The sequence below is a fragment of the Oryx dammah genome, unplaced genomic scaffold (genome assembly GCF_014754425.2).
Source record: "Oryx dammah isolate SB20612 unplaced genomic scaffold, SCBI_Odam_1.1 HiC_scaffold_25, whole genome shotgun sequence".
In the NCBI taxonomy this organism is placed as follows: domain Eukaryota; kingdom Metazoa; phylum Chordata; class Mammalia; order Artiodactyla; family Bovidae; genus Oryx; species Oryx dammah.
This window is the reverse complement of record NW_024070209.1, coordinates 103,797,176-103,821,823: the sequence shown is the minus strand read 5'-3', so window position 1 is coordinate 103,821,823 and position 24,648 is coordinate 103,797,176. Positions and strand designations below refer to the sequence as shown.

At 67.7% G+C, this 24,648-nt stretch overlaps 1 protein-coding gene across 2 annotated transcripts in view; it reads right to left on the bottom strand.

Annotated features, from left to right (window-relative positions):
• RXRA (retinoid X receptor alpha) overlaps window positions 1–24,648 on the bottom strand; it is a 66,608-nt gene that overhangs the window by 35,272 nt on the left and 6,688 nt on the right. For both annotated transcript variants that reach the window (XR_005718497.1, XM_040225597.1), the window contains exons 2-4: window positions 7,046–7,311; window positions 1,663–1,813; window positions 902–1,081 (exon numbers count right to left, since the gene is read on the bottom strand). Coding sequence is in view for 1 of the 2 variants with exons in the window: in XM_040225597.1 (XP_040081531.1) it covers window positions 902–1,081; window positions 1,663–1,813; window positions 7,046–7,311 (597 nt within the window). In the remaining variant the exon portion in view is untranslated. The remainder of the gene's footprint in view (window positions 1–901; window positions 1,082–1,662; window positions 1,814–7,045; window positions 7,312–24,648) is intronic.

Sequence of the window (24,648 nt, the reverse complement as noted above, 5' to 3'; positions counted from 1 at the left end):
GGACGCGGGGCAATCAGACAGCCGCCGGCTCCCCCATGGGACGGTGGGGGAGGCACACACACCACCAGCCTGTGGGGACCGGGGAGCAGACGGTGCAGGACGGACACGCAGACCCTCACCCCAGACAGCACCTCCCAGCCAGGAGCCCCCAAGCCTGGGCCAGGGAAGCCGAGGCCCACAGACGGCAAGGGGCTGGGAGGAGCCCGCCCCAGGCCCAGGCCCTGGCCAGCAGGACCGCAGGACAGTTTCAGTGACCCCAGGGGAGCAGCCTTCCACGTTCCCTGCCCCACTGCCCGACACACACCTGCTGTCAACGAAGCCCGGCCCCAGTCCCAAGGCCAAGAGGCCTGCAGCCCAAGTCTCTCTACTGTGAGGATCTGGGGCGCAAAGCACCCCCGCCCCATCTGTGGGAGGAAGCAGAGCCCAGGACACCCCGGCGCCCAGCATGCTTCAGTCGTCCTGATGGTCTCCAGCTCTCCCTGCCCGGCCCCCCAGCCCTGGGTCTCCTGGACCATCCTACCGAGCGGCGACAAGCAGGCCCCGGGACCGGCCTGTACACTCTCGGGGGTTCGTTCCAGGTGGAGCCCCCACCTCCCACCGCAGCCCCCCAGAGCCCACGCACTCAGCAGGGCCCACCAGGACCTGGGAGAGGTTCTGATGGATGCCTGTCCCCAGTGGGGCTGGGAGCCGCCGGCAGGCAGGACCAAGGGTGTCCCTCCTGTAACCCCAGAGCCTGGCGTGAAGCTGGTGCTCAGGCAAAAGTCAGTGAGTGAGGCCTCGGCCCCCAGGGATGTGTGCCAATGCAGCGGCAGCGGAGGCCTCTGGAGGTAGTGAGAGCCCCGTCATCAGAAGCACGCAAAGGAGCTGCGAGCGGGGAGGGCCGCGCGCCCGGCAGGCCTACCTTCGCGCTTCATGCCCATGGCCAGGCACTTCTGGTAGCGGCAGTACTGGCAGCGGTTCCGCTGCCGCTTGTCGATCAGGCAGTCCTTGTTGTCGCGGCACGTGTAGGTCAGGTCCTTGCGCACCGTCCGCTTGAAGAAACCCTTGCAGCCCTCGCAGCTGTACACCCCGTAGTGCTTGCCTGCGGGCGGGGCGGCCGTGAGCGCCACGCGCAGCCTGGGATGAGGGGCGCGAGGACTCGGACGCAAGGCCCTCGTCCTCTCCAGGTCCCGGCCGGCGCTCCGGAAAGGCTCAGCCGGTCTGCCAGCGGGGCTGCTGGGCTCGGGGGGCCGTGCGAGGGGCCCTTGGCCCTGGGCACAGCCCAGCTGCCCCCTGGCTCCTCCAGAGCCACCCGCCCCCGCCGCCCACCATCTCCTGGACTTGGAAGCACTAGGAGATCCAGGGTGAGCGGCTCGGAGCTCCTGCGGACCCTCGCTGGCAGGGCCGGGCTCCTGCCGCCCCCCACCCCCGCACCCGCACAGGGTCCTGCAGCCCCGCCCCGCCCCGCCTCCTGAGGGTCCTGCACCCCCCTCCCCCGCCCCGCCCCGCCCCGCCCTCGGCCCCGCCCCGGGCTCTGCAGCCCCACCCCACGCCCTCGGCCCCGCCCCGGGCCCTGCAGCCCCGCCCCTCCGCGCCCTCGGCCCCGCCCCGCCCCGCCCCCCGGGTCCTGCAGCCCCGCCCCCCGGGTCCTGCAGCCCCGCCCCTGGGGGTCCGGCGGCTCACCTGATGAGCGGTCCCCGCAGATGGCACAGATGTGCTTGGTGAAGGACGCCATGTTCCCTGAGGGGTGGGCCGGCACTTTGAGGACACCATTGAGGCCCAGTGGGGGCTTGATGTCCTCGCTGCTGCTCACGGGGTTCATGGGCGAGCTGAGCTGCGGAGGGAAAGTGGGGTCGGCCCTGGCAGGCGCCGCGGGGCGTCCGCGGGACAGGGAAGGCGCTGCCACGCCCCCCTCCACGGAGAGAGAAACGGGGGCTCGGAGCAGGCCTCGCCCACGCCCAGCCATGTGGCCCGGCAGGCCCAGCCCCAGGGAGCCCGGCAGGATGTCCGCCCCGTCGGCTTGGCCAGGCTGGAGGAGGCCGTCCTGCCCTCAGGGCCCCAGCTCCCATGGAACCCCAGGCTCGAAGAAGGACCCAGGAGGCCCCGGCTCCCACCCCTGCCCCTCGTCTGCCTAAGTGAGAACTGCCTGCCACCCCCGGGCACTGCCCCCAGCGGCCAGCCAGAGCTCTGGGACCCGCTGGTGTGGCCGGCGCTTTAGGGACCCCAACCCATGGATGGGCACCGAAGCCTGACCCCAGAGAGGAGGGAGGGCAGAGGGAGGAGACAGCACCCCTACACACACACACACACGCACACACACACAGAGCATGGTGGGGGTCTCGGATCATGCAACCCAAGGAGAGAGGGAGGAGGCAGCACCCCTACACACACACACACATCCTCCGCCCCTCCTGCCATCACACACACACACACACACACACACACACACACACACAGCCTCACCCACACACACACCCCCTCTGCCCCTCCCACCATCCTGACGCTGCGCCAGGAGGAAGCGTGGGAAACTCACCGGTCACCGTGGCAACAGCTGCCGCCGCAGTGACACAGCAGTTTTGGTTCCGCTGCGCCCACCCCAACTCTCCCGTCAGCGCCCAGGGCCCAGGGGTGCTTCCCACCGCACCCTGCAAGCCAGCCGCGCCCCACAGGCGCCAGGGCGCCAGCCGGCAGCCCCCCAATGCCCTCACTTCTGCAAAGCCCTGACCGAGGCGGAAGTCAGGTCCTGCAGCGCCTCTGGACGGACTGCGGCCGCCGCGCTGCCCCTGGGTCGCCCTGGGCTGGGCTCTTCCTGCACACGGGAGCCTCACCCCCTTCCCTCCCTGTGGGCCCCGACTCCCATCCCCCTCCTCCCAGGACAGGAGGAGCTGGTGCTCAATGTGCACAGAGCACTCGCCAAGCACCTGCAGGGGCTCTTCCAGGACGTCTGGGCTCGCCTGCCCAGGTGGCCACCTGGTTCCGTGAGGACACTGAAGCCCATGGGACTCAGGGGGCTGCAGGGAGGCCAGGAGGCCAGCAATGGCCATGTGGGGCTGTCAGGACACAAGGGGAGGGGCGAGGGGTGTCCAGAGGACCCCACTGCCTCCAAGAATACCCCCCAGCCCCCAGCACGGTCTGCAGGCTTCAGGAGCATCTCCCAGAAGATGGTCAACTCAGAGGGGGCTCTGGCTATTTGCCGAGTGCCATCGTGCTGGGCTGTGCCCTGTGGGAAGCCCCGAGTAAGAGGGGAGAGCCGCCCGCCCCCCTCCAGAGTGGATGCAGCGGCCAGCCAGGGGCACACAGCTTTAAGGGGTGATGCAGGTGTGAGCTCAGGCCTCTGGGAGCCACAGCTCTGAGGGACTCCCTGCATGCTGCAGAAAGGGTGTCCAGGGCTCCAGGAATAGGCCAGCCCAGAGCCGCGAGACCATCCACCGAGCACCCAGCCAGGCACCCAAGGCCACGGAGAACACCCCCTGCCCGGCCCGTGGGGCTCGCCGGGAGGTTGGGGGGGCGGCCACAGCTGACCACGGGGGTTCTGCCTCCTTCGTTCCCTGAGTGACTTTGGGGGAATTATCTAACTGCCCCAGGCCTGAGGCTTCTCGTGTAAAAACCGGAGAGACAGGAGTGCCTCCATCCGAAGGTCGCCATCAGGATGATGGAGCAATCTGGGGGCCACGCTGACAGCAGAGCTCATGAACCCAGCTCGGGGCACAGCACGCAGCCTATGCAGAGCCCTGGGGCCTCCGGGGGCCACCCCCAGGCCAGCCGGGCCGCAGACGACGGAAGGCAGCCCCCCAGCCAGAGGGAGCCGCCAAGTACACGCTTGGAGGAGGGCACACCAAAGGACTGCTGGTAAAAGGGCAGGAGACTGGGGTGGCCAGTCAGCAGCAGAGGCCAAGGGAGGTCCCCAGGGGCCCTGAGGACACCAGTGTGGGCCGGAGGCTGGGCCCGAGGCCTCCCGCGTGCTGTGGGAGCCCGGCCACAACCCTGAGCAGCTGGATCTGCTGGGCGGCACCCCGGCAAGGAACGTGGGCACTTCCTCTGTGGCTGTCCAAACCACGCTGGGTGGGTTGGGCCCACCTGTCCTGTCCCCAAGCCCCCCACAGGCAGGCCCTCGGGACCAGTGTCCGCCCTCCATAACCTGAGGTGGGCCTTAGCACCTGGGACGGAGCCCTCAGGCACGGTCAGCGTCAGTGGCGGCTCCGAGGCGCGCCCAGGGTGGGGGCCCGTCCCATTTCCCCTTTTGTGTCCTTGACATTCACCTCAGTTCCCGAAGAGCCTTCAGGACTTGCTGAGATAAGCACCCAGCTTCACCGGGGCCCCAGATCTCCTCCTGTCTCTCACCGCCCCTAGTCCACGCCCACCACACCCTTCCTTTCCAGCCCTCACCGGTGAGGCCGATCACCCCCGTCAGCATGGGGTGGGAGGCCCCTGGACCCCACCAGCCTCTGCCTGCCCGTCGAGGCCGAGGGCAAACGCCTACACGTGGCCTGGTGGACGCAGCTTCACGGCCGCAGTGCCCATGGCAAGCACAGGCAGGGCCCACGCAGGTCCTGCCCAAGGAAGCTTGTCAGGGTGGCGAGGCCAGCGCGCCAAGGTGCCCACACGTGCCCGGCACTGCAGGCGAGCTCTGGGCCAAGGTGGGGAACGCCCCCTAGGTTGATGGAGCCCCTGAACCAGGGGAGAGGGGGGGCAGCTCAGGCCACAGTGCCCGCAGCCCGGCTCGGTTCTGCCCAGAGCTCCCAGCACCACCCGCATCCACTTCCCTGCAGGGCGCGGTCGAGTCAGGGGCCATCCCCGCCAGCAGCAGGAGTCAGACCGCCTCACTGGTTCCGGCCCCATGACTTCGCGGTTGTGGTTTTGAGGTGGAGGTGGGGGGATGCCCCCCCCCGAACTCCACCCACACTTCCATGAATATGGGGAACCCCAAGTTTCTAAGACAAACTGCTGAAGCCTAGAAGCTGAACTCAGCTCCCAGGGAAGGAGTTATGGGGGGCAGGGTGGTGGGGACTGAGGCCTTCCCAGGAATGGTGGCCAGAGGCTGAGCCCAGGGCTCAGATCGCGGCTAAGCTACCTGCGGCCTGACTGACCCAGAGAAGGACAGGCGGACAGCTGAGCAGCGGGTCGGTGGTGAACGTCGGGGGACACACCAGCACCCCTCCACTCCCTGAGCCCCGGCATCAGGCCCGGGACCTGCGGGCCCTTGCTCACAAGCAGCTGCACTCAGCAAGTTCCCATCACACACCAGGAGCCTCGCTGTGCGCCAGAAGCGACGTGCTAGAATAGACAAGGCCCCAAACCCCCCAGCCCCCCGCATCGCCCCACCCCTCCCCCCAGACAGGCTAACCCCAGGCTTAGGGGCATCACTGCCACCCTCGAGCCCTACCCCACAGAGCCCCCACTCCAGACTCACACCCAGGCTCCTCCGCACATGAGCCCCGGGGGCATGCCGGGCAGGCACCAGGCCCGGGGGCAGCAAGGAGCTTCACAGGCCTGAGAACCAGCAGGTGCTGCCTCTGGCCTGGTTCCCAGGGGACAGGTGCAGGCCGGGCCTCCTCTGCCTCTCGCTGAGCGGCAGGCACTCTGCAGCCAGTGAGGATCAGGGTGTGGTGGCTACGCTACAAAGAACACAGCCAGTCCCAGGAAGGCGGCTGAGACCCCTCGTACCAACCCTTCAGCCTTCTGTCTGCTTCTGGAAGGCCAGGGGACACAAGGGAGCATGGGCCCCCCAGGAACAAAGGGGCTGACGAGGGGCCCGGGACCAGCTGTCCCGAGACCAGCTCCGGACAGGCCCAGCCGAGAGGCAGGGGGCGGGCTCCAGACCTCAAAGGCATCCTGCCCTCCTGTGCCAGGAGCGGGGAGTCCTGGAGGCAGGGCGGCTCCCGGGCGGCAGGGAGCCTGCGGGACACACTGACACCGTCAGCCACACTTCTCTGGGCAGGGGGGCCTGTGCTGGAGTCCCTCTCGAGATGGCTGTCCTGCCCCCCGAAGGCAGACAGTTCCCAGAGCTCCTGTCACAGGGCCCTCCTCTACTGGGGCCTCCTTGATGGACAGGCCTTCCTCTATGGGGGGCCTCCTCTACTGGGATAGGGGTGCCTTCCTCTACTGGTGGGCCCTCCTCTACAGGGACCTCCCTCTATGGGGGCGGTGCTTTCTCTCTGGGAGGCCTCCCTCTATGGGGGGGGCCTCCCTCTATGGGGGACCTCCTCTACTGGGGTGGGGGTGCCTTCCTTTATGGGGGGCCTCCCTCTGTGGGGTTGGCCTTTCTCTACTGGGACCTTCCTCCACAAAAAAATGACCGCTGATCCCAGACAGGACTGACACTCAGCAAAGCAGAACTCAGCTCTGTCAGGAAGGACAGTTTGAGCCCCAGAAAGAAGGAGAACCCTTCGGATTCAAGCAGCTCTCCCAGGCGTTCAGCAAAACATCCCACCAGGAGACCATCAGAGCCGGGGAAAGAGATGAGCGGCTGGGGCCCTGGACACCCCAGGCAGCACAGTGGGCAGGTTGGCAGGGGTGGGCGGTGGACCAGGCCTCAGGGGTCCCCCAGACAACAGCTGGCTCTGCCAGGCGCCAGCTGCCTCCTGATCCAGACACAACCCCAAAAGACAGACTGTTCCAAGAAGCATCTGAGCAAACTCGACCATGGAGACCACCAAGCCCAGGAGGTCATCTCTCTGAGACCGCTTCCAGAGACAGAAGGTGGAAGTCACGGTACCTGCTTCCCAGGGGCCATAAAAAGTGAAAGTGAAATCACTCAGTCGTGTCCGACTCTTTGCGACCCCATGGACAGTAGCCTGCACCAGGCTCCTCCGTCCATGGGATTTTCTAGGCAAGAGTACTGGAGTGGGTTGCCATTTCCTTCTCCAGGGAATCTTCACCCAGGGATCGAACCCAGGTCTCCCGCATTGTAGACAGACGCTTTTACTATCTGAGCCAACATAGACGGCGCAGGTAAAGTCAAGCCCCGCCCCCTGCTCCAGGCCCGCTCCCATCAGGCCCCGCCCCTAGTCAGGCCCCGCCCCCAGTCAGGCCCCGCCCCCGGGCCCGGGCCCCGCCCCACACTTACCTGGGGGCTGCCGGTGCCGAAGCCCAGGGTGGGTGTGGTGGGCACCGACATGGAGTGCGGGCCCATGGGGGAACTGATGACCGAGAAGGGCGGGCCCATGCCGTTGATGGGCGAGCTAAGGGTGCTGATGGGTGAGTGCAGTTGTCCCGGGGAGCCGAGCGAGGAGCCGATGCTGGGCCCCAGGGAGGGGTGCAGCGAGGGGGCCGCCATGGAGCTGCGCGCCGTAGGGGAGCTGAGGGAGGAGGAGTTCACCTGCGTGGAGAAGTCTGCAAGACAAGAAGCCACAGGAGGCCGGTCAGGAGCCCGCACCGGCGACCCGCTACCCCCCGGGGCCACGGCGACCACGCCAGGCCTGGAATGGCAAGGGACTGCCCTGGGCAGGGGCCCACCGGCCAGGCAGGCCCGGCCAGGCACGCCCAGAGCTCCCCTCTGGGCACCAGCCCCGCCTGGCCCAACTCTGAGGTTCAGGCTGGGCCCAAGGCAGACGTAGGAAGGGCAGGCTGACAGCCTACCCGGGCAGAGAGGCCAGATGGCTGCCCCTCAAACCCGCAGCACACCAGGCCCATCCACCTGGAATGCCAGTGGCCCAGAGTTGCCAGCCTCTCTGCCCATCTACTCAGGGGGTCAAGGTCAAAGTCTGGGGATAATAAAAAACCTGAAGGCTGATGTTTCCACCACACCCACTGTGCAGCAGAGAACAGTCCATTTCCTCAGTGTGGATGAGTGAACGAAGTTGGGAGGTAAACGGCAGGTCCCCTTACCCCATTTTACAGATGGGAAACTGAGGCCCTGCATCCTTCCAACTACCCACGACACAGTGGGCCCAGCACACTGCACAGGCCTGCTCAGGGACCCAAGCAGCAGTGGCCGAGACACCACACCCCCAGGCCCTCTAACACATGGGGCCCTGGAGAGGTACGGCTTCCTGTGTGCCCTGGGCCTGGTGGCCTGTAGCCCGGGGGCGGGGAGCTTCCCAGTGGGCCTGGTGGAGGGGCCTGGGTGTGCGCCAGGTCTGGAGACAGGCAGCCTACAGAGGCTGCGGTGAGAGGCCCGGACCTCCCACACGCCAGTCTTTCATCCCAGGGTTTTCCAAGTCCCGTCAAGCACTAATTGGGCCTCCCTTCCCCACCCTGAGGGCTCAGCGAGAAGCTTCCACAGGAGGGAGGCTCTCCGGGGTGAAACTGCCGCCCGAGGGCCTGAGCAGACCACGGGAACTCAAAGAGGTCCAAACAAGGCAGCTGGAGCCAGAGCTGCAGGCCACAGCAAACCCTGCCTCTGTCTGGCAGGGTGCCCTGAGCACACCAGGACCCCACCCCCAACCCCGCCCGGGGCCTCAGCCTTCCCATCTGAAAAATGGTCTCTGGGTCTTCCGGCCAGGGCTGCAGTGATCACACAAGCTTCTGACAAGTTGAGCAGGCCAGGGGTGCAATGCACTGGCCCTCTCCAGGCACCCCCCCCCAGGTTGGGAGGACACCCTGCCTGGACCACCCAACAGCCCCAGGAGGATTTCGCGTGTCCGAACCTGAGAGCAGCCGTGCCCAGAGCGCCAGGCTCAGAGCAGGAAGAAGCCTTGTCTGGGCATCACCCCCAAGTCCTCCCCACCACATCGGCCACTGGTACCAACAGTCCTGGGGACACGCTGCCACCCCCAGGCACGGCCAGGCAGGCCCAACTCTGGCCGGAGCCAAGCTCTCTCCCAGGGCCTTCTGAACTTGTCCATGGAGGTGCTGGGCAGCCCACAGAGTGGGGAGCCCCCCCACCAGGCACACAGGAAGCTCTGCCAACCCTGAGGACCCCCTTCTCTGGGAGCTCTTACCCATTTCCTTCCTGCAGCCCCCAGCTTGCTGGGCACCCCCTCCCTCACTTGCCCTCTGAGGGAGGAGGGGCATGGCAAGGGGGCCTTGAATTCCACACCAAGGAGTAGGGGCCCATCTGCCACTGCACCAGCAAGACTGCCTCATCGAAAGCCCTCGCCATTCACAGAAACCAGCATAAATCGTTTCACTGAAAATAAAGACCTTATGGAGTCCAGCTCCAGATGGCGGCACCTACTGGCATAGATGGGAACTGCAACCCAGCCCTAGGAGCCATTAAGCTTCCTGCATCCCAGGGGGCTCAGCTGGTACAGAATCCACCCGCAATGCGGGAGATCCCGCTTCCACTCCTGGGCCAGGAAGACCCCTGGAGAAGGGAAAGACTACCCACTCCAGTATCCTGGCCTGGAGAATTCCATGGACTGTACAGTCCACGGGGTCACAAAGAGTTAGACACGACAGAGCAACTTTCACACGTGACCCACAAGAGGATGCCTACAACCCGTATGCTCAGAGGTCTTCCCAGGGGTTGGCAAGAGCAGGCAGGCTGCAGGAAGGGAAGCAGACACGAGGTCTGGCTGCACACCCTTGACCTCAGTGAAGGCCCACGACCTTGTCCACCCACCTGTTAGGGACAAGGAAATGCGCAGCAGGCACGCTGCCCCAAACCTGCAGCTGCCCCCAGGCCCACGGTCACTGCTCCTTGCCCACGGCCCCTGGGATGCCCACTTCGCGGGCCCTCGCTGCCCCCTCCCTGCATGAGAAACCCTGCCTCAGCCCATGCTGCAAGGTGCTGGCTAGCACAGGGCCCTCCCCGTCACTGAGTCCCAGGAAGCACCTTTCTGACCTCCGGGGGACGGGGGTGGGAGCAAGATGGACATTACAACATCCATTTTGCAGGCATTGTCCCCAGAGAGCACAGCGGCTACCGCTGGGGCCGCAGATCACGTGGGCGTTCCGACCTCTGCATCCAGAAGCCCGAAGGCCTAGCCTCGTGAGGGGAGCCGCCCAACATTCTCCTCTAGAAGCGAGATGGGGGTCTGAAGCCAAGAGGGAGATGTCACCCCGGTGTTCCTGCAGTTTCCCCACCTCCACTTGGCCAGCCTGGGGCACTGGAGAGTTTCAGATTGGAGGAGAAGACAAAGGGGCTTCTTGGAGGTGGCTGCCCGTAAGGGGTGGAGTGCAGACGGCAGGGCCGGGGGCACCCCCGCTGCTGGCTGTCCATGCCCACAGGCAGGGCCTCAGAGCTCCCCGCTCCCACAGCTGCAGACGCTCGCGGGCCTGAGCTGGGCCTGCTGGGCCTGAGCTGCTGGCTTGTTTGTTTGCTGCTCCTTGGCAGGAAGGGGCGGGAGAGGCAGGAGAAAGCTCTGGCCGGAAGGAAGGAGGGAAGTGGCCTATTTGGCTGCCAGCTGCCAGGCGGCACCCCAAGTATGAGAACCGCGAGGAGGGGGAGCCAGGCGCTGGAAAACTGGGCGGGAGAGCCTGGCGCGAGGAAGGGGGGTACTGGGAGAAAGAAGAGACGGGGGGCCAGCGGTCTTGGGTACAGCCCACCCTCCAGAGGCGAAGGGAAGGCCTGGTTCCCCAGGCCAGCCCCCAGGCTCACGTGAATACCAACCACTCCAGACCAGGGGGCTACAGGCCCCAGGGAAGGGCCACCCCAGCCCATGCCCACCTCAGCGACCCCCAAAGCCCCCAGACTCCCACTTAGGGCCCTTCCTGTTGATACACAACGCCCACAGTAGACATTTTCCCGGAGCCCAGATGACAATGCCCTGGGTGTATTTTCTGGAGTCTTCTAGAGCCTAGCCAGGGAGGGAACATTAGGAAAAAAAAGTGCCTAAACAACCCCTGCTCCACGTGTCCGCAGGCTCTGCTTCTTCCGGGCCAGCATGTGTCCCCACCCTCTGATAAGCAGTGGCTACGATAAGGCGCTCTTCTTGAAGTCATACTTTGGACCTTCAGGGGACTCGCCACCAGCGGTCACTACATGCTTATCTGATCCTGGGCTGCAGGGCTCAAGGCTCAGGCCCAGACCCCACCCTGGGAGCTGCTGACAGCCAACCCTCCCCACCCACGAGGACCCAGGGCACTCTGGGGAAGGGGCAAAGCCCAACTCCCGAATCTCCCTGCCCAAAACCTGGGCCGGGCCCAGGACCACCCTCCGCTGACACCCTCCCGGCCCCTGGGGACCAGCAGCAATCCGTGAGACCTGGCCTCAGAAGGAGGGCATGGCCTGGGAGTAAACAGGGGCCCCCACGAAGAGCCAGGCAGCCCCGACCCAGGCAAAGGGACAGAAGGGCTGCCACGTTCAGGTCAGGACGGCCTGCCTGTCAGAGGGAGGCGCAGACCTCTTTCTTGGCACAGAAAGCGTTTCAGGCCATACAACTGACGCTAAACACAAACACCTGGAGGCCAGAAACGGATACCATGGGGCAGAGACGGAATGCCCCAGAAGGTTTAGCACCCAGAGCACAGCAGTGACTGTAGGGCCCCGGGGCAGGGGTGAAAGGTTACACTCAGTAAAGTCAGAGACTGTTCCCACGGTACAGGCACAGGCCGCTTCTTGAGGTGATGAGTTCCCCGTGAGAGCTGTATGCAAGCTCGAGCATGGACAAGCAGAAGACCCTGGGCTCCCTCTGGGGGGCGGGGGGCATTCCCCCAGCCAACAGCCCCCAACTGCATGGGCTGCCTCCTCCAGAAAGCCCTCCAGGACCCTCCGCCTCCCTCCCCACCCAGGCCCCCCAGAAGGAAGCTGGGGAACCCCCACCAACTCCCTTCCGGCCTCTGCCAGGGAAGGCGGGGGAGGCGACAGGAAATGCCAGCCCAAGGCAAGCCTCACAGGCTCCTGGCCAGGGGACCCCCGACCCTCGGAAAGCAGAGCTGGGAGGCCCCACTGCTCTCCTGAACCTGCAGGGCTCAGCAGGGCGGGGTCCGAGCAGGCCCCAAGCTGGGGTTCAGGGCCCAGGCTGCACGTCCTGGGGGCCAGGAGGGCACCAGGCCCGGCCAAGCAGGAAGCCCAACAGATGCGAGGGAGTGTGGGGAGGGGCCCCGGGCAGGAGCTGGGCAGGGGGGCAGGAACAGACGGGCACGGGGGTGGGGGGGTGAGAAGAGCCCCAGGGAGCCAGCCCCCGACCCAACCAGGACCAAGCCAGGCTCTGAGCACGGGCATCCGCTCCCCCACCCCTGCCCGAGGACCACCCTCCCCCGGCCCCCCGGAACCGAAACCCCACGGCGGGGAGTTGGCAGGCCCTCCGGAGCTTCCTGGGACACCCACCCCCAGCCCCCGCCTTCCGGAAGGACTGCTTCCCCTGGCACCCGCAGGAGACAGAAGTGGCAGCCGTGGGGCCTGCGGCGGGACCACGGCGCGCCAGGGTTTGGGGGAGGCGGGGCGTGGGGGCCGGGGAGGCAGGAAGGTCCACAGGCCCCACGGGGAGGGGGACCCTCAGGAAAGGGGGCAGCACCCCTTAAGTGGGCACCCCTGCTGTGCAGAGAGCCCCTGCAGGGCGGGGTCCCAGCCCGAGCCGGGGGCCTGCAGAGAGTGGGCCAGGAGCACGGCCGGCCCACGGCCTCTGCCCGGGGGCTCAGGCGGCCTGGACTGCGGCTCCTCTGCCCCAGCGTGGGGGACACGGGTCAGCTCGGCCTCCACCTCAGGACCTCAGAGGAGGGTTGAGCCCAGCGGGCAGACGGCCTCAGGGGCCCTAGCAAGGGGCCTCCCCACCGGCCAGAAGGGTCCCAGGCCTAGGAGGCCATCGACGTCAGGGCCCACACCAGAGTCCAGGGCGGCCCCGACCCTCCAGACCCCGGAGGAGATAAGAGTGGGAGACACAGTGATCCAAGACAGGCGTCTCCGTCACCCCTCGCCCACCGCCCAGACACCCCCGACACCCAGCAGGGCTCCACCTGAGCAGGCCGCGTGGAAGGCAGGCGGCCGCCAACTGCTGCTTCCTGGCACTGCCCTGCCCAGCCTCGGTGACACCTGGGGGAGGGGGAGGAGAGGGCAGGCAGACTGGACGCCGCTGAGTGAGGAGCAGGCAGCACGACCCCACCGGCGTCAGGGCCACACCAGGGCCCAGAGGGACCAGCATCACCACCATCAGCACCACCACCCGAGGGGCCACTTGCCCCGCCCCCCAAGGCGGCGGATGGTGACCCTGGGTGGCTTCTGCCACGAGCGACAAAGGGACGATGCTTTGGGTTCTGATGGCTGTCCTCAGCCGGCCGGCGCTGGCGAGGGGTGGGGGAGGGAAGGGAAGTGGTGGGGCCCTCGCCGGCACACGGGCACACTCGGGGGGCACCGCGGTTGGGCCCTGTGGTGGCAGGCGTGGCTGGAGCCCGGCTGCCGTGCTGGAAGTGGGGAGCGCAAGCGGGAGGCGGGGGTGGGGCAGACGGGGCTCCCAGGGCCAGCCGGCCGGCGCCTGGACCTCCAGGTCCACGAGAGAGCTCAGGAGCAATGGTGCCAAGGCCCTGGGTGGGGCGCTCAGGCCGGGGTCTTGGCAGGAGGCCGCCCCCCAGGCCCAACCCCGGAAGCTCACAGTCCCAGGGGGCTGGGGTCCAGCCTGCACGCCAGGCCAAGCTAGAGTGCCAACCTGGCGTGTCTGCGCCAGCTTCCCCCCAGTTCCTACAGCGGACCCTCCACAACCCACTGGGCTGGCGGCACCCGGACAGGCGCCCATGGAGGGCACTCCCTGGGGGCACCCTAGAGGCTGAGGGGCATGCTGAAGCTGGAGGGGGCACTGCTCCGGCCAAGTCCTGGAGCCCCGTTCACCCCAACTCTCCACGACTCGGGGAGCCAGGCTCGCCGGTGCAGGGAACACACCTGGCCAGACCCCCGGGATGCCGGGGCCAGACCACGGCGGAGCCCTGCAGCTCTGGCCCCGTCCCCTGGCTGCAAGACGCCCCCTCCGCCAGGACACCCGGAGTGCGCCTGGTGCTAAGACCACCACACAGGCTGCTCAGAGCCTCCAGATAATGGGGTCTGCTGCACAGATACCACCGCCTGCCCCTCCTGCACACCGTAGGTGCCCTGAAGGCTGGCTCCCAAAATGCCAGCTCGCCACCCTCCCATTCCCCGCCCCCATGACTCCAGGGCCTCCTGGACCTCAGGGCTCGGCCCGTTTTTCAGCCAGGTAACTCCAGACGGACCAATCCCTAGCTCAGCCCAGCAGGCGGGCTTGTCCCCAGAGGCCTGGGGGAAGCTGGGGGTTGGGGACGTTTAGGGTCAGGACTGGCAATGACTGGACGGCGGCCTCGGCATTCAGAGACCAACCCCAGGGCCAGGCTCCCACCTGGGTACCGTTTCTCCATCTGCCCAGCAAGGTACCCGCCCCACGGCGCAGGCCACAGAGCCACCAGCTGGGGCCCAACTCGGAGATGGCTGGGCGACGACGAGGATTCAGGCGACCTCAGTGACAGGGGCCCCCGCCCACCCCAGGGTCATTCCTTCTGCTCAGCAGCCAGACAGGAGCTGCCCTGGGGGGGAGGTCAGGGAGGGGCCAAACCCGAACCCCCAGGCCTGCCGGAATCCCCGGGAGGAGGCAGGGGGTGGGGGGCGGGGGGCCACAGGGAGGGGGCCACAGGGCAGCTGAGGTTGTGCTCAGCCCCTCGGTCTGTCCTACTCTTGACGACCCCAAGGACTGCAGCCTGGCAGGCTGCTCTGTGCATGGGGATTCCTGGGCCACAGTCCTGGAGTGGGCTGCCATTTCCTTCTCCAGGGGACCTTCCTGATTCAGGAAGCAAACCTGAGTCACCTGCACTGACAGGTGGATTCTGCACCACGAGCACCACTGAGCCTGCGTGCAACGCCATCACCGCCGCGGCCTCTGCAAAGCGGAGATCCCCAAACGCACGGCCTGCTGGCAGCCGGTGGCCTGTGCACCCCCCCGCCTGAAATCAAAGCAACCTCGAGGTAAAGCTCGAGTCTGGGAAACAGCCCCTGTGGCCGCCCTGCCCTCTGGGAGCCTGGGCACTCGAGCAGCCCTTTGTCCGACCTGCAGGTGAAGAAAGGGCTGGGAGGGCGGGGTGCTCCCCGCCCCCAGCGCCAGAGCCGCTCTTCTCCAGACGCCCAGCACTCCTCACTCTCACGCAGAGACCCCGGGCCAGCCCGCGAAGCCGGCCCCGAGTCCCAGGCTGGACCTGCTGCCGGCGGGGACGTCCACCGCGGGCATCCGGGAGCACGCTCACCTCTCCAGGGCTCGGCAGGGGCTCCCAGGCACCACGGCCTCCCGTCCAGGCAGTGCCCCTGAACCTTCCCCAGCAACTCCGGGGAGCTGGCGCAGGCGGCAGAGGAGGGGACGCGGGGCGTGGGGGAATTCCTGACGAAACCCCGCCTGCCCCATGGCTGTCTGGGGGGCAAGGGGGCCCCCCGAGCCCGCGGGCTGGCTGAGGCGGTTTCTCTTCAACAGGAAAAGAAGTGATGCTTGTTTCATTCTGAGCCACGCCGCTCCGCGGGCTCAGGGGCCGCCGCCCAGCTCTATCGTGGAACACAGGTGCCTCCACCCCCGGCCTGTCTGAAGCTCCGCGTTTCCCGCAGCCCTGCGGCGTCGGGGACACCCAGCAGATACTCAGGCCTCCTGTGCTGGAGACAGGGGCAGCCGTCCCGGGGGGCCCTCCCGCCCCAGGATGCCGGGGGCCAGGGAGCGGGGCGGCTCCTTGGGGCCTGGCGTGGGCTGGCCCCTACCGGGACGTCCCCAGCCCTCCCACCACCCTCAAGCATCGCCATTTCTCGGATGTGGGCACGGAGGCTCGGCGTCTCCAGAGCCACGCGAGGGGAGCGGCAGGGCCAAGCCTGAGACCTGGGGGTGCAGAGAGCCAGCCTGGCACCCAAGGGGCTCCTGGGGGGCTTCTGGAGACCCCGCCGCCACAGTGTGCTGCGAGCCTGGCCCCTCGGTGCCCTCCCGGGGCAGAGGCTCACCGCCCCCCCACCCACTGACTCAGCCAGAGTCACCAGGCTGGTGCCCGTCATGAGCGGAGGCGCGGGCGGCAGGGCCTCTGCAGACGGAGGCAGGGCTGCTCCCGTGAGACAGACTGAGAACTGGAGCGGGGCTTGCCCGTCTCCGCTGCGGCAGGGGCTCCTGCTGCCCGGGCCAGCACGGCGGCCTCCACACAGTGCAGCTTATCACCCCCACTCACCCCTGCTAAAAGCCTGGGGGGGAGGCCCGCACAGACTGTACCTCGGCACCCCTTCGGGCTACGTCTCACTGAGCTGGCCCACCTGGGGGCTCATGAGCTGGCAGGACTGTCCCCAAGCTGAGATCTGACCCCCACCCCGGCCACCCCTTGGGGACCTGCTGCGTGCCAGGCTGTTTCTCCAGTCCCCGCCCCAGGCCCCCAGCAACTGCAGGGACAGGACAGGGGTCCCCACTCTGCACCGGGGACCAAGGCCCGGGAGGCCCTAGAACCTCACCCCGTCCTCACAGAGCATCGAAGCACGGTCCCTGACCTAAGGCCTCGTTCCTGACACACCTCGCGGGCCAGCGGCCAGGAGGCTGAGACCCTCCACAACCTCCAGCAGGCACTTTTCAGGGGCCGCCGGGGCAGCAGAGGGGAGAAGCCGGCAGACCCCCCCCCGCAGTGAGGGTACGCAAGAGACACAGGGACAGGCGGCATCTGCGCCCCACAAGCCCAGAGAACCCGCACAGGGACTCGGCAACCTCCCACAGCAGCACCCAGCCCGGCCACCCAGCCCACAGGCCTCCAGGCAGGGGCGGACGGGCCGTCTGGCAGCTGGAAAGCCTCCCCGGGCCTGGATGACCGTGACCTCCGTGAGGGCCCCATCAACCCCTCTGTACAGATGGAGCCTCAAGAGGCCACGCTCGGATCTGGCCGCAGCCAGGCCACAGGGGCGGGCTCAGCATGCCCTCCCCGCCCTGTGGCAGCCCCTGCACTGGTCACTTGGCAGTAGGACCCCTGTGCCCTCGGCCACCACCAGAGCCTCCCATGACCCCCATCACAGCCCTCAATCCCAAAGCCCAACCTCTCCTCGCCCCCCCAGCACACCCTGCCTCAGTGCCCCTTCCTGACCTTCTCGGCCTCGCCAACAACCACAAACAGCCTCCAGGAGGGGCCAAGACCAGGGTCGACGGTGCGGGAGGGGGACCTGGGGACTGTACGCTTCCACCGCTGGCACCTGCCCTCAGGACGTGGGCAGATAGCCTTCACGAGCTGCGAGCCCCGGGCAGCTCTGGACGGGAGGTGGGGGCCGGGGCTGCCGATCACCGTCCAGCCAGATGGCTGACGCACCCCCAGGGCAGCACCACGCCAAGGGGCCGCAGTGACCAGACCCTGGCCCAGGGCAGCTGGACTCCAGGAGGCCCAGCTTCAGGGGCGGGGCCACACCAAGGCCGGGAGACACAAGCCAGGCAGTCAGAGGTGTCCAGCTCTCATGGCCGCCCCCCCGGCACGTGACACAGAGTAGCAGGGACCCAGAACCACACCCCTCGAGGCTCCAAACCCACACGCCGTCCACAGAGCCATGAGGGCAGCAGGGCGCAGCCCCTCCCGGGGAGCTGCAGCCCACTGGACCTCCGGGGACCCTTGCAACCTGTCCCCACGGGCGGTCAGCTACCGCTTGCACCTTCAGAAAGACAGCAAAGGACAACCTCTCCGTCAGAGGCCTTGAGCACAGCGCCTGCCCCTGCCCAGAGCTGAGCAGGCTGCAGGCGCAGGTGCAGGAAGACCCCGGAGAAGAGCGGGAAGGCCTGGCACGCTCGGGATGGCAGCCACCAACTGCAGACGCTCAGACACGGCACACATTTGACTCGGAGCCGTCCTTGCTCGGGGCCTAGTGACTGATGCTACCCACAACACTAACACGCCGCTCTGGAGGACTTCCCAGACAATGAGCGACTGGAAAAAGCCTGAGGCGGTACCAAGAGAAGCCAGGCAGGAGACAATGGGCAAAAAAAATCGACCAAATACCTAGCAGCCAAGTGCACGTTCTATGTCAACAGAGCCCCAAACCCTGCACGCATCTCCTACGTGTGGCCTTGACGAGGGGCCCCTCCCCCAGAGAGATGAGCAGCGTGCCTGCAGGACACTCAGAATGTCCCGCCCAGCCACCAAACACGATGACACCTTGTCACACGAGGGCTGCAACAACCAAAGTGCCACACACACACACACACACTGCTTCTATCTAAGAAGTCTGGACTAAGGGTCCACACATCCCACACCCTCTACAAGCACAGAGCCGCCCAGGCCAGCCCAGGACATTTTCCGTGTGAAGGTCGCTTCACGTGACTTTGAATGTTTTGTCGTGTCAAGAGACAAACAGACCTAGAAAATTCTCTTCCTTGCACCCACTTTACAGACGAGAAAACCAACAGCAGAGCTGAAGAGGCCTGTCCAGGCCGGCATGTTGGGCTGCCCAGTGCTTGCCCGCGAGGGACAGCTGCTGGAGGAGTGTGGACACAGACCCCCACCAACGCCTCCAGATCAGGAAGGCAGAGCCCCCCGCTGTGCAGGGCTCTCCGCTGAGAATGCAGCCTACGAGAAACCTTGGGCTCGGAGACTTGGACCTGGGGCCAGCCTTCGCGGTCACTCGGGGTCGGGGACACCAGCCCCGGGATGTGTGTGTGGCACCAGACCAGCACGCCTGGGTGCCCGCCCCTGAAATCCTGACTACAGAACATGGGCAAGGCTTGCAAAGGGCAGAGGAGGGCAGGCAGCCCGGCACCCCACTCTTCAGCAGGCTCTCATTTCAGGTCCCGGAGGCGGCCTGGAGCAGCCTCGCCTGGCGCCCACCACCATCCACACGGCGGGAGAAAAGCCGGGCCAGGCCGGCGAGGCACCCTAGACGTGGGGGCAGGACCCTGACCAATCACAACAGCAGGGACTCAGGAGGCCTGGACAGGCAAAGTGCTCCCAGCTCCCGCGCGTGTCGCCAAGTCTCTTCCCTGAACCGCTGTGTGGCTCTTGGACCGTCATGTCTTGTCTCTGGACCTCGGCATCCCCTCAAAACTGGGCACAGCAGAGCATGTCCTTACAGGAGCATTGGCAAGGCATGGTGAGTGACCCTCGTGGGCCCTGGCACAGGGCGAATGTGACGAGACAGAGCGCCTTGCAACCAAAACAACGGCAGGTGGCCGTGAGGCGGGCTAGGCGGGAACAGGTGCTGGCACCCCCTGTACGATGCAGGGGCTGGGACCCCCTGGGATTCCAGCCTCCTCCAGGCCTCCCTTCCTGCCCCACAGGAGCCAAAACCCAGGGCCGAGCCAGGGCCGGGGCCAACTGTCCATCCCGGGCTGGCCCTGGGCAGCCCCAACCCCATGGAGCTTCCTCAGCGGGTCGAGGGCCTCCTGCAGCTAGACAAGCTCTGCCTGCCAGAGCCTCAGTTTCCTCGTGTGAAGAAGGGCCAAGCCAGACCTCAAGAGGCCCTCCTCCAGGGAGCCTCGGGGCGAGGAGACGCAAGAGGCAGTCTTCCTCCCCTCCCACCCAACATCTGCTGTGCAGACACCAGGGGAAGACTCAGGACCCCAAAGAGACGACCTGAGCACCCCGGGCTCCGGGCACGCGCTGGATGACCACAACGGGGCCCGGGAAGGTCACGGGCTGTGGGGACATGCCTGGCCCCCACCCAGCTGTCCTCACCTGCCCCTGCCTGGCCCAGAAACCCACTAGGAACGCCACACTCCTCAGGGGAGACCCTGGCCCCTCCCAGGCCCCCAGCACCCCCTCTCCCACCCCAGCCTGGCCCTACCTGCCAGCCACCTGCGGTCCCCCGCCCGCCAGGCCAGCCCGCCTCCCGAAAGAGAGGCCAGCAGCTGCAGCCTCATAGCCAGGGCGGGCGAGAGGTCCCACCACGGGGGCGGCCGCACCGGTCCCCGGCCGACCGGCCTGGCGTCCCGCGGCCCCTGGTGCTGCAGCGTGGCGGGCGAGTCGGCCGCGGAAGCCTGGGAAGGGGCCCAGGAGGCCAGCGTCTCCGCCAGGCAGCTGGGAACTCGCCAGAGTGGCCGAGTTCCCCTTTCCCAGGACCGCCCGGCCCCCCACCCTCGCCCAGACACCTGTGACCACAGGCCGCTCCCATTGGCCAAAGCACAGGCTGCTCAGAGGAGGACGGGGACCCCAGCCTCGTTTCCTCAATCTGAGCTCGGCCTTGGCCTGCACACAGCGCCGTGCATGGGACCCGGGCCCAGCCGGGGGCCAGCAGAGGCCGAGGACAAAGCCCGGACTGCAGTTCAAACCCACTCACGGCCGCCAGCTGCTGGGGTGCAGGCCGGCCAAGCGGGCTGGCTGAGCCCAGCACCCCAGCTGCAGGCTGGCATGAGGACGCTCAACCCCCCGGGTGCACTGACCCAGCCGCGGCGCTGGAGCAAGCCGACACAGCCTTCTTGGGGGCCAGAGACCCCCGGCCACTGACCCTCAGGTCTCCACCTGGTCCCGCTGCTCGCCGGCAGCAAAGGTTGTGCAGGAGGGGCAGCAGAGGCCCAGGCTGAGCCCAGGACGGGCCAGCGGGCCTGGCGAGGGCGGCGGGTGGACAGCAGGGCTCTAACTGTCGGGAGGCGGGGGGAGCCACGAGGCGCCCCCAGCCAGGAAAGCAGGGCCCTGGCAAGAGCAGCTGGGCCCCAGGTGGGGGCTCTGCCCCCAAGAGGGAGTCGAGCAGGAAGTCGGGAAGGAAGGAAGCGTAGTGGCTCCCAGCCACCCTGCAGCCACACAAGGGGGTCATTCTTCCGGGGCACAGAATGCCCTTTGTAGGCCAGCGGCCAGCAGCCCAGCCCCAGGGCCGGCAGTGGCGGGGGGGCGGGGGGCGCGGGGGCTGCGTCACAGGGCCCCACGCTGCTCCCGCACAGGCGAGTCCAGGGTCCTCAGTCCCGGCCCCCCACCCCCAAAGGCCTGCGGTCCAGCCAGCTGTGCACATCCGGGCGCACAGGCCAGCGGCCTCGGCGGCTCTGGCCGCACACGTTGGTGCACACTGCCTGCTCCACAGCAGCTGGCGGGCACACTGGCAGCCCTGCCTGCCCTTGGGCACATGGAAACCCCGCTGCCCACGTGGGGCCCAGGCAGCCTCCCTCCTCTCCCAGGACTCCTCCGGAAGGGCGGGGGTACCCCTGCCCAGGCTGACTCGGCGGACAGACCCAGCAGCAGCCCCCTGCCCGCATCTCCCGCGCACCCCATACCCTCGGGCACGCGTTGGCGCCGACTGTAGTCTCCACCTGAAACCCAACCTACTGTGGGACTGGATGGGAAGCGAGGGGGTCCATCGCCATCCCACCCCACCCTGCCCGAGAAGGTCCACACTCGCAGAAACCCACCCAGGTGGGGGCTCAGCGAGGAGGAGGAGACTCCTGGGGTTCACATGGCTGAGTGGCGACTCCAAGACGCTCGGCTCTGGAGTGGGAGATGGGGCATCCCTTCCCACCTCGCCTGGCTCGGGTGTCTGCCGAGCACACGTGGTGTGGTTTTCACGATAAGGACACAAACAGCCTCTGCGGAGGCCTGGTTTTAGCAGGATCCTGGCCGGACGGGCCCAAGGCTGTGGCCGCCCCTCCTCCGCATGGGCCGGGATTCCCCGCTTCGCTCCTCCTGGCAGCTCCCTGCTCCTCCGGTTCTGAGCCCGGGAGCGCGCTGGGGTAAACTCGCCAGGTGGACGGGGGGTGTGGCGGGGGCCTGCCTGCCCACGGCGAGGATCCCAGCCGAGCCCAATCTAGAGGCAGGCCAGGCCAACTCAGCTGCGGCTGGTGGCCAACCGTGACGCCCGGCTCCTCCCCAGCTGCCTGAGGGCCCAGCCGGGCAGCCAGGGTCCGGGACGCCCAGGACACGGCCAGGAGGCGCCCGTGACGTCCACAGGGCCCTCGGCCCACTGACTCAGTTCATTTGCAGCCAACAAGCCCTGTCACGTGAACGCTACCTCCAGCCACCACCCCCAGGCCCGCTCGTGCTCAGCCCCACAGGTGGCAGGCGGGGCCGCCTCTCAGTCACCGCAGACTCACTCCCAGCAGCTACAGTGCCGGGCCCAGGGCACCGCCTGGCTGGCAGCTGGCCCCCGCTCGCCACGCCCGCTCAGCCTCAGACCCCAGCATCAGCCCGCGCATGGACAGTCCCTGCTCCTGGCCTGCGCCAGCCCGCCCCAGCTCCCCTCTGCAGCCTCCGTGCCAGTCGAGCTGGCCAGGCGCTGGGCCTGCCCCACCAGGTGGTGGCCTCGGGGGCGACGCACTCTACACGTGACCCACCTGTGCAGACGCCCTGGGGAGCTCGAGCAGGACTGGGTGTTCAGAGGACTCGACTCTGGCCACCTCACCTCCGTGCGCACACGCGAGCCCCATCTGTGGGTCCCCTAGGCCTGCAAGTCCGAGCGGGCCCTGACAGTCCCACCAACCAGGCCCTACCCCTGGGCAGGCCTGGCCAAAGGCACCCAGAGTGTGCTGGGGCTGAGCCCATCCCCGAGCTGCAGTGCCTCTGGGTGGGCAGGAAAGGAGGGCCCCCAGGGAGCCAACCCACAGAGGCCGAACCAGCCAGGAGCAGCGCACGGCGCTCACGTCTCTTCCCCAGCCACGCTCATCAACATCACATCTGTGGCCTAGGCCGGCCACAGTGGGAGAGTCTGCCCCCCGGAGAGCAGAGCAAGCCACAGACCACAGGCCCCCAGCCTCGAGCCCCAGGCTGCCCCCTGCTCAGCCTCAGCGTCCCCCCAGGTGTAGCTGGAGGGGGTCAACAGGGGGCCTGAAAGGTCCCTCCCCTCGTCCCTAGCACCCCTCGCCCCCAGAGACCTACTGTTCCTTCCAAGCACTGGGACCCGGTCCTGACCTCGCTTCTGGGCCGCCCGGCTGGTCCAGCAACAGTGAGGACTTTGGTGCAGGGCTCGCCCCGGGGGCAGCCTCTCTCTCCACCGGCTGTCCTAGACCTGCCTCGGTGCCCACCTCCCAGCCTCCAGGAGGCCCCCTGGCCCCACTGCAGACCCCTGCCTCTCCCAGGCCTCTCACCCTGGCAGCCAGAGGACGGGCCCTGCCCAGGGCCCCCAGAGCCCAGGCGAAAACACACACACACACACACACACACACACACCACCCAACCCTCAGCTTCCTTCCTCCCCGCACGGCCAGTGGTGAGAACAGCAGGCAAGGGCCAGGGTGGGCGGAGGCGGCCACACCAGGGCCATGCGGAGCCCCCAGCTGCCCCGGGCTCGGCCCACGGCCCCTCCCTCTCGTTCACATCCTGGCAGGGGCAGGGCACACAGGGGTGCAGCGCAGAGACCAAGGCCCCCCGGGGCCAGCCTGCGGGGGCCACACCCGGCGGCAGGCACGCTGAGGCTGGGGCTCTCCACCTGCAGCGCCCCCCACCCCCCAGGAGCACTTGACTGTTCCTGTCCCCACTCCCAGGAAGCACCGCAGGACACCACGGAAGTCAGGGGCTTGGTGCGCAGGGAAGCCACCCCACAGCCCAGACCAGGGCCCCCAGCCCTCTGCTGACCGTTATCTCGGAATAGATTCACCAGGTCTCCACCCACACCGCCAGCAAGCCCAGCCCAACCTCCCTCCTGCAGACCCAGCCTGCCCCACACAGGCCTCAGTGCCCAGAACCCCAGCCCCCTGCAGTTGGTGTGGCCCTCCGCCCCTCTCAGTCCCAGCCCGGGCCCTGGGAGTAGAAACGATCATTTATTCCCCTTGCATCTTCCTGCCAAGAACACCCGCTCCTGGAAGCCCTCCTCACACCAGCGTAGCGAGCTCAGGACAGGGGCCCAGCCCTGTGGATGCCAGCTCGGGTCTAAGCCCCCGCCCCGGAGGACGGGCAGGGTCCCGCCCCAGGCTCAGGACCCTGCCACCTCTGCCCTGCTCCAGCCCCGCACCCCACCTCCCCTAAGACTTGGGAGACCAGCCCAGCCTGCCAGCCGCCCCTCACAGAGCCCCATATCGGCGCTGGAAGGCGGGACCTCTCCAGGCCCAGACCCAGCCCCTTCTGCAGCCTGCACAGCCAGCCCCCCACCCCACCGTGGGGCCCCCGACTCTCACCCCTCCGGAGCTCTGCTGGCTCTGCCGCCAAGCAGACAAGAGGGGTGCTGACCCTCAGGAGGGCGGGAAACCCTGCGGCTCTAAGTGCCCCCCGCCCTGACTGAAGCACTGCAGGGGCCCTCCTCTGGCCTCTGACCCCCAAGACCCAGGAGCCAGAGGGGCTGCAGGCGCTCAGTGGGACGTGGCCACTCCCGCCAGACAGGACAGGACATCTCCGGCACAGAGGACCGGGGCCCGGACTGGAGGTGCTCTGGACACGGAACCCCTGGACCCCGGGCCTGGACGCCGTGTCCGTCTGCCTCCCCACCTACCCTCCCCCAGCAGGTTCTCAGCCCACGCGGAAGGCGGGCATGGGGCGGGGTGGGGGCACAGGGTCCCTGTAAGGCACGGCCTGGTCCACAGGCAGGACAGCGCTGCCCCCAGGCACTCAGAGACCCCGCGCCCAGGCCTGGGCCTGTCCCGGCTTCTCTGGGAGGCCACACGCAACCCCCAGCCCCCCACCGCCCCAGGGCCGCGGCCGGTTCCCAGGCCTGGCCGGCAGCGTGCCCCGTCACGCCAGCCCGCAGCCCGGCCCCCGCCACCCCCGTGCTCAGCATCAGGGTGACTCACGGGACTGGCACGCCGCCTCCGGCCCCCACCGCGGGTGGCTGCCCTGAACACACACATACCTGTCCGGACTTGATGCCGCAGGCTGGCGGAGGGGCCTGGGAACTGTGGGCGGGGCCGGCCGGGCTCTGGGCCACTAGGGGCCCCCGGGAGGGCCCCAGGAAGGCTGCACTCAGGCAGGCGGCCAGGAGCTACAGCCCGACCCCAGAGACCCCACGGGCCCAGGAGCTGCAGCCCGACC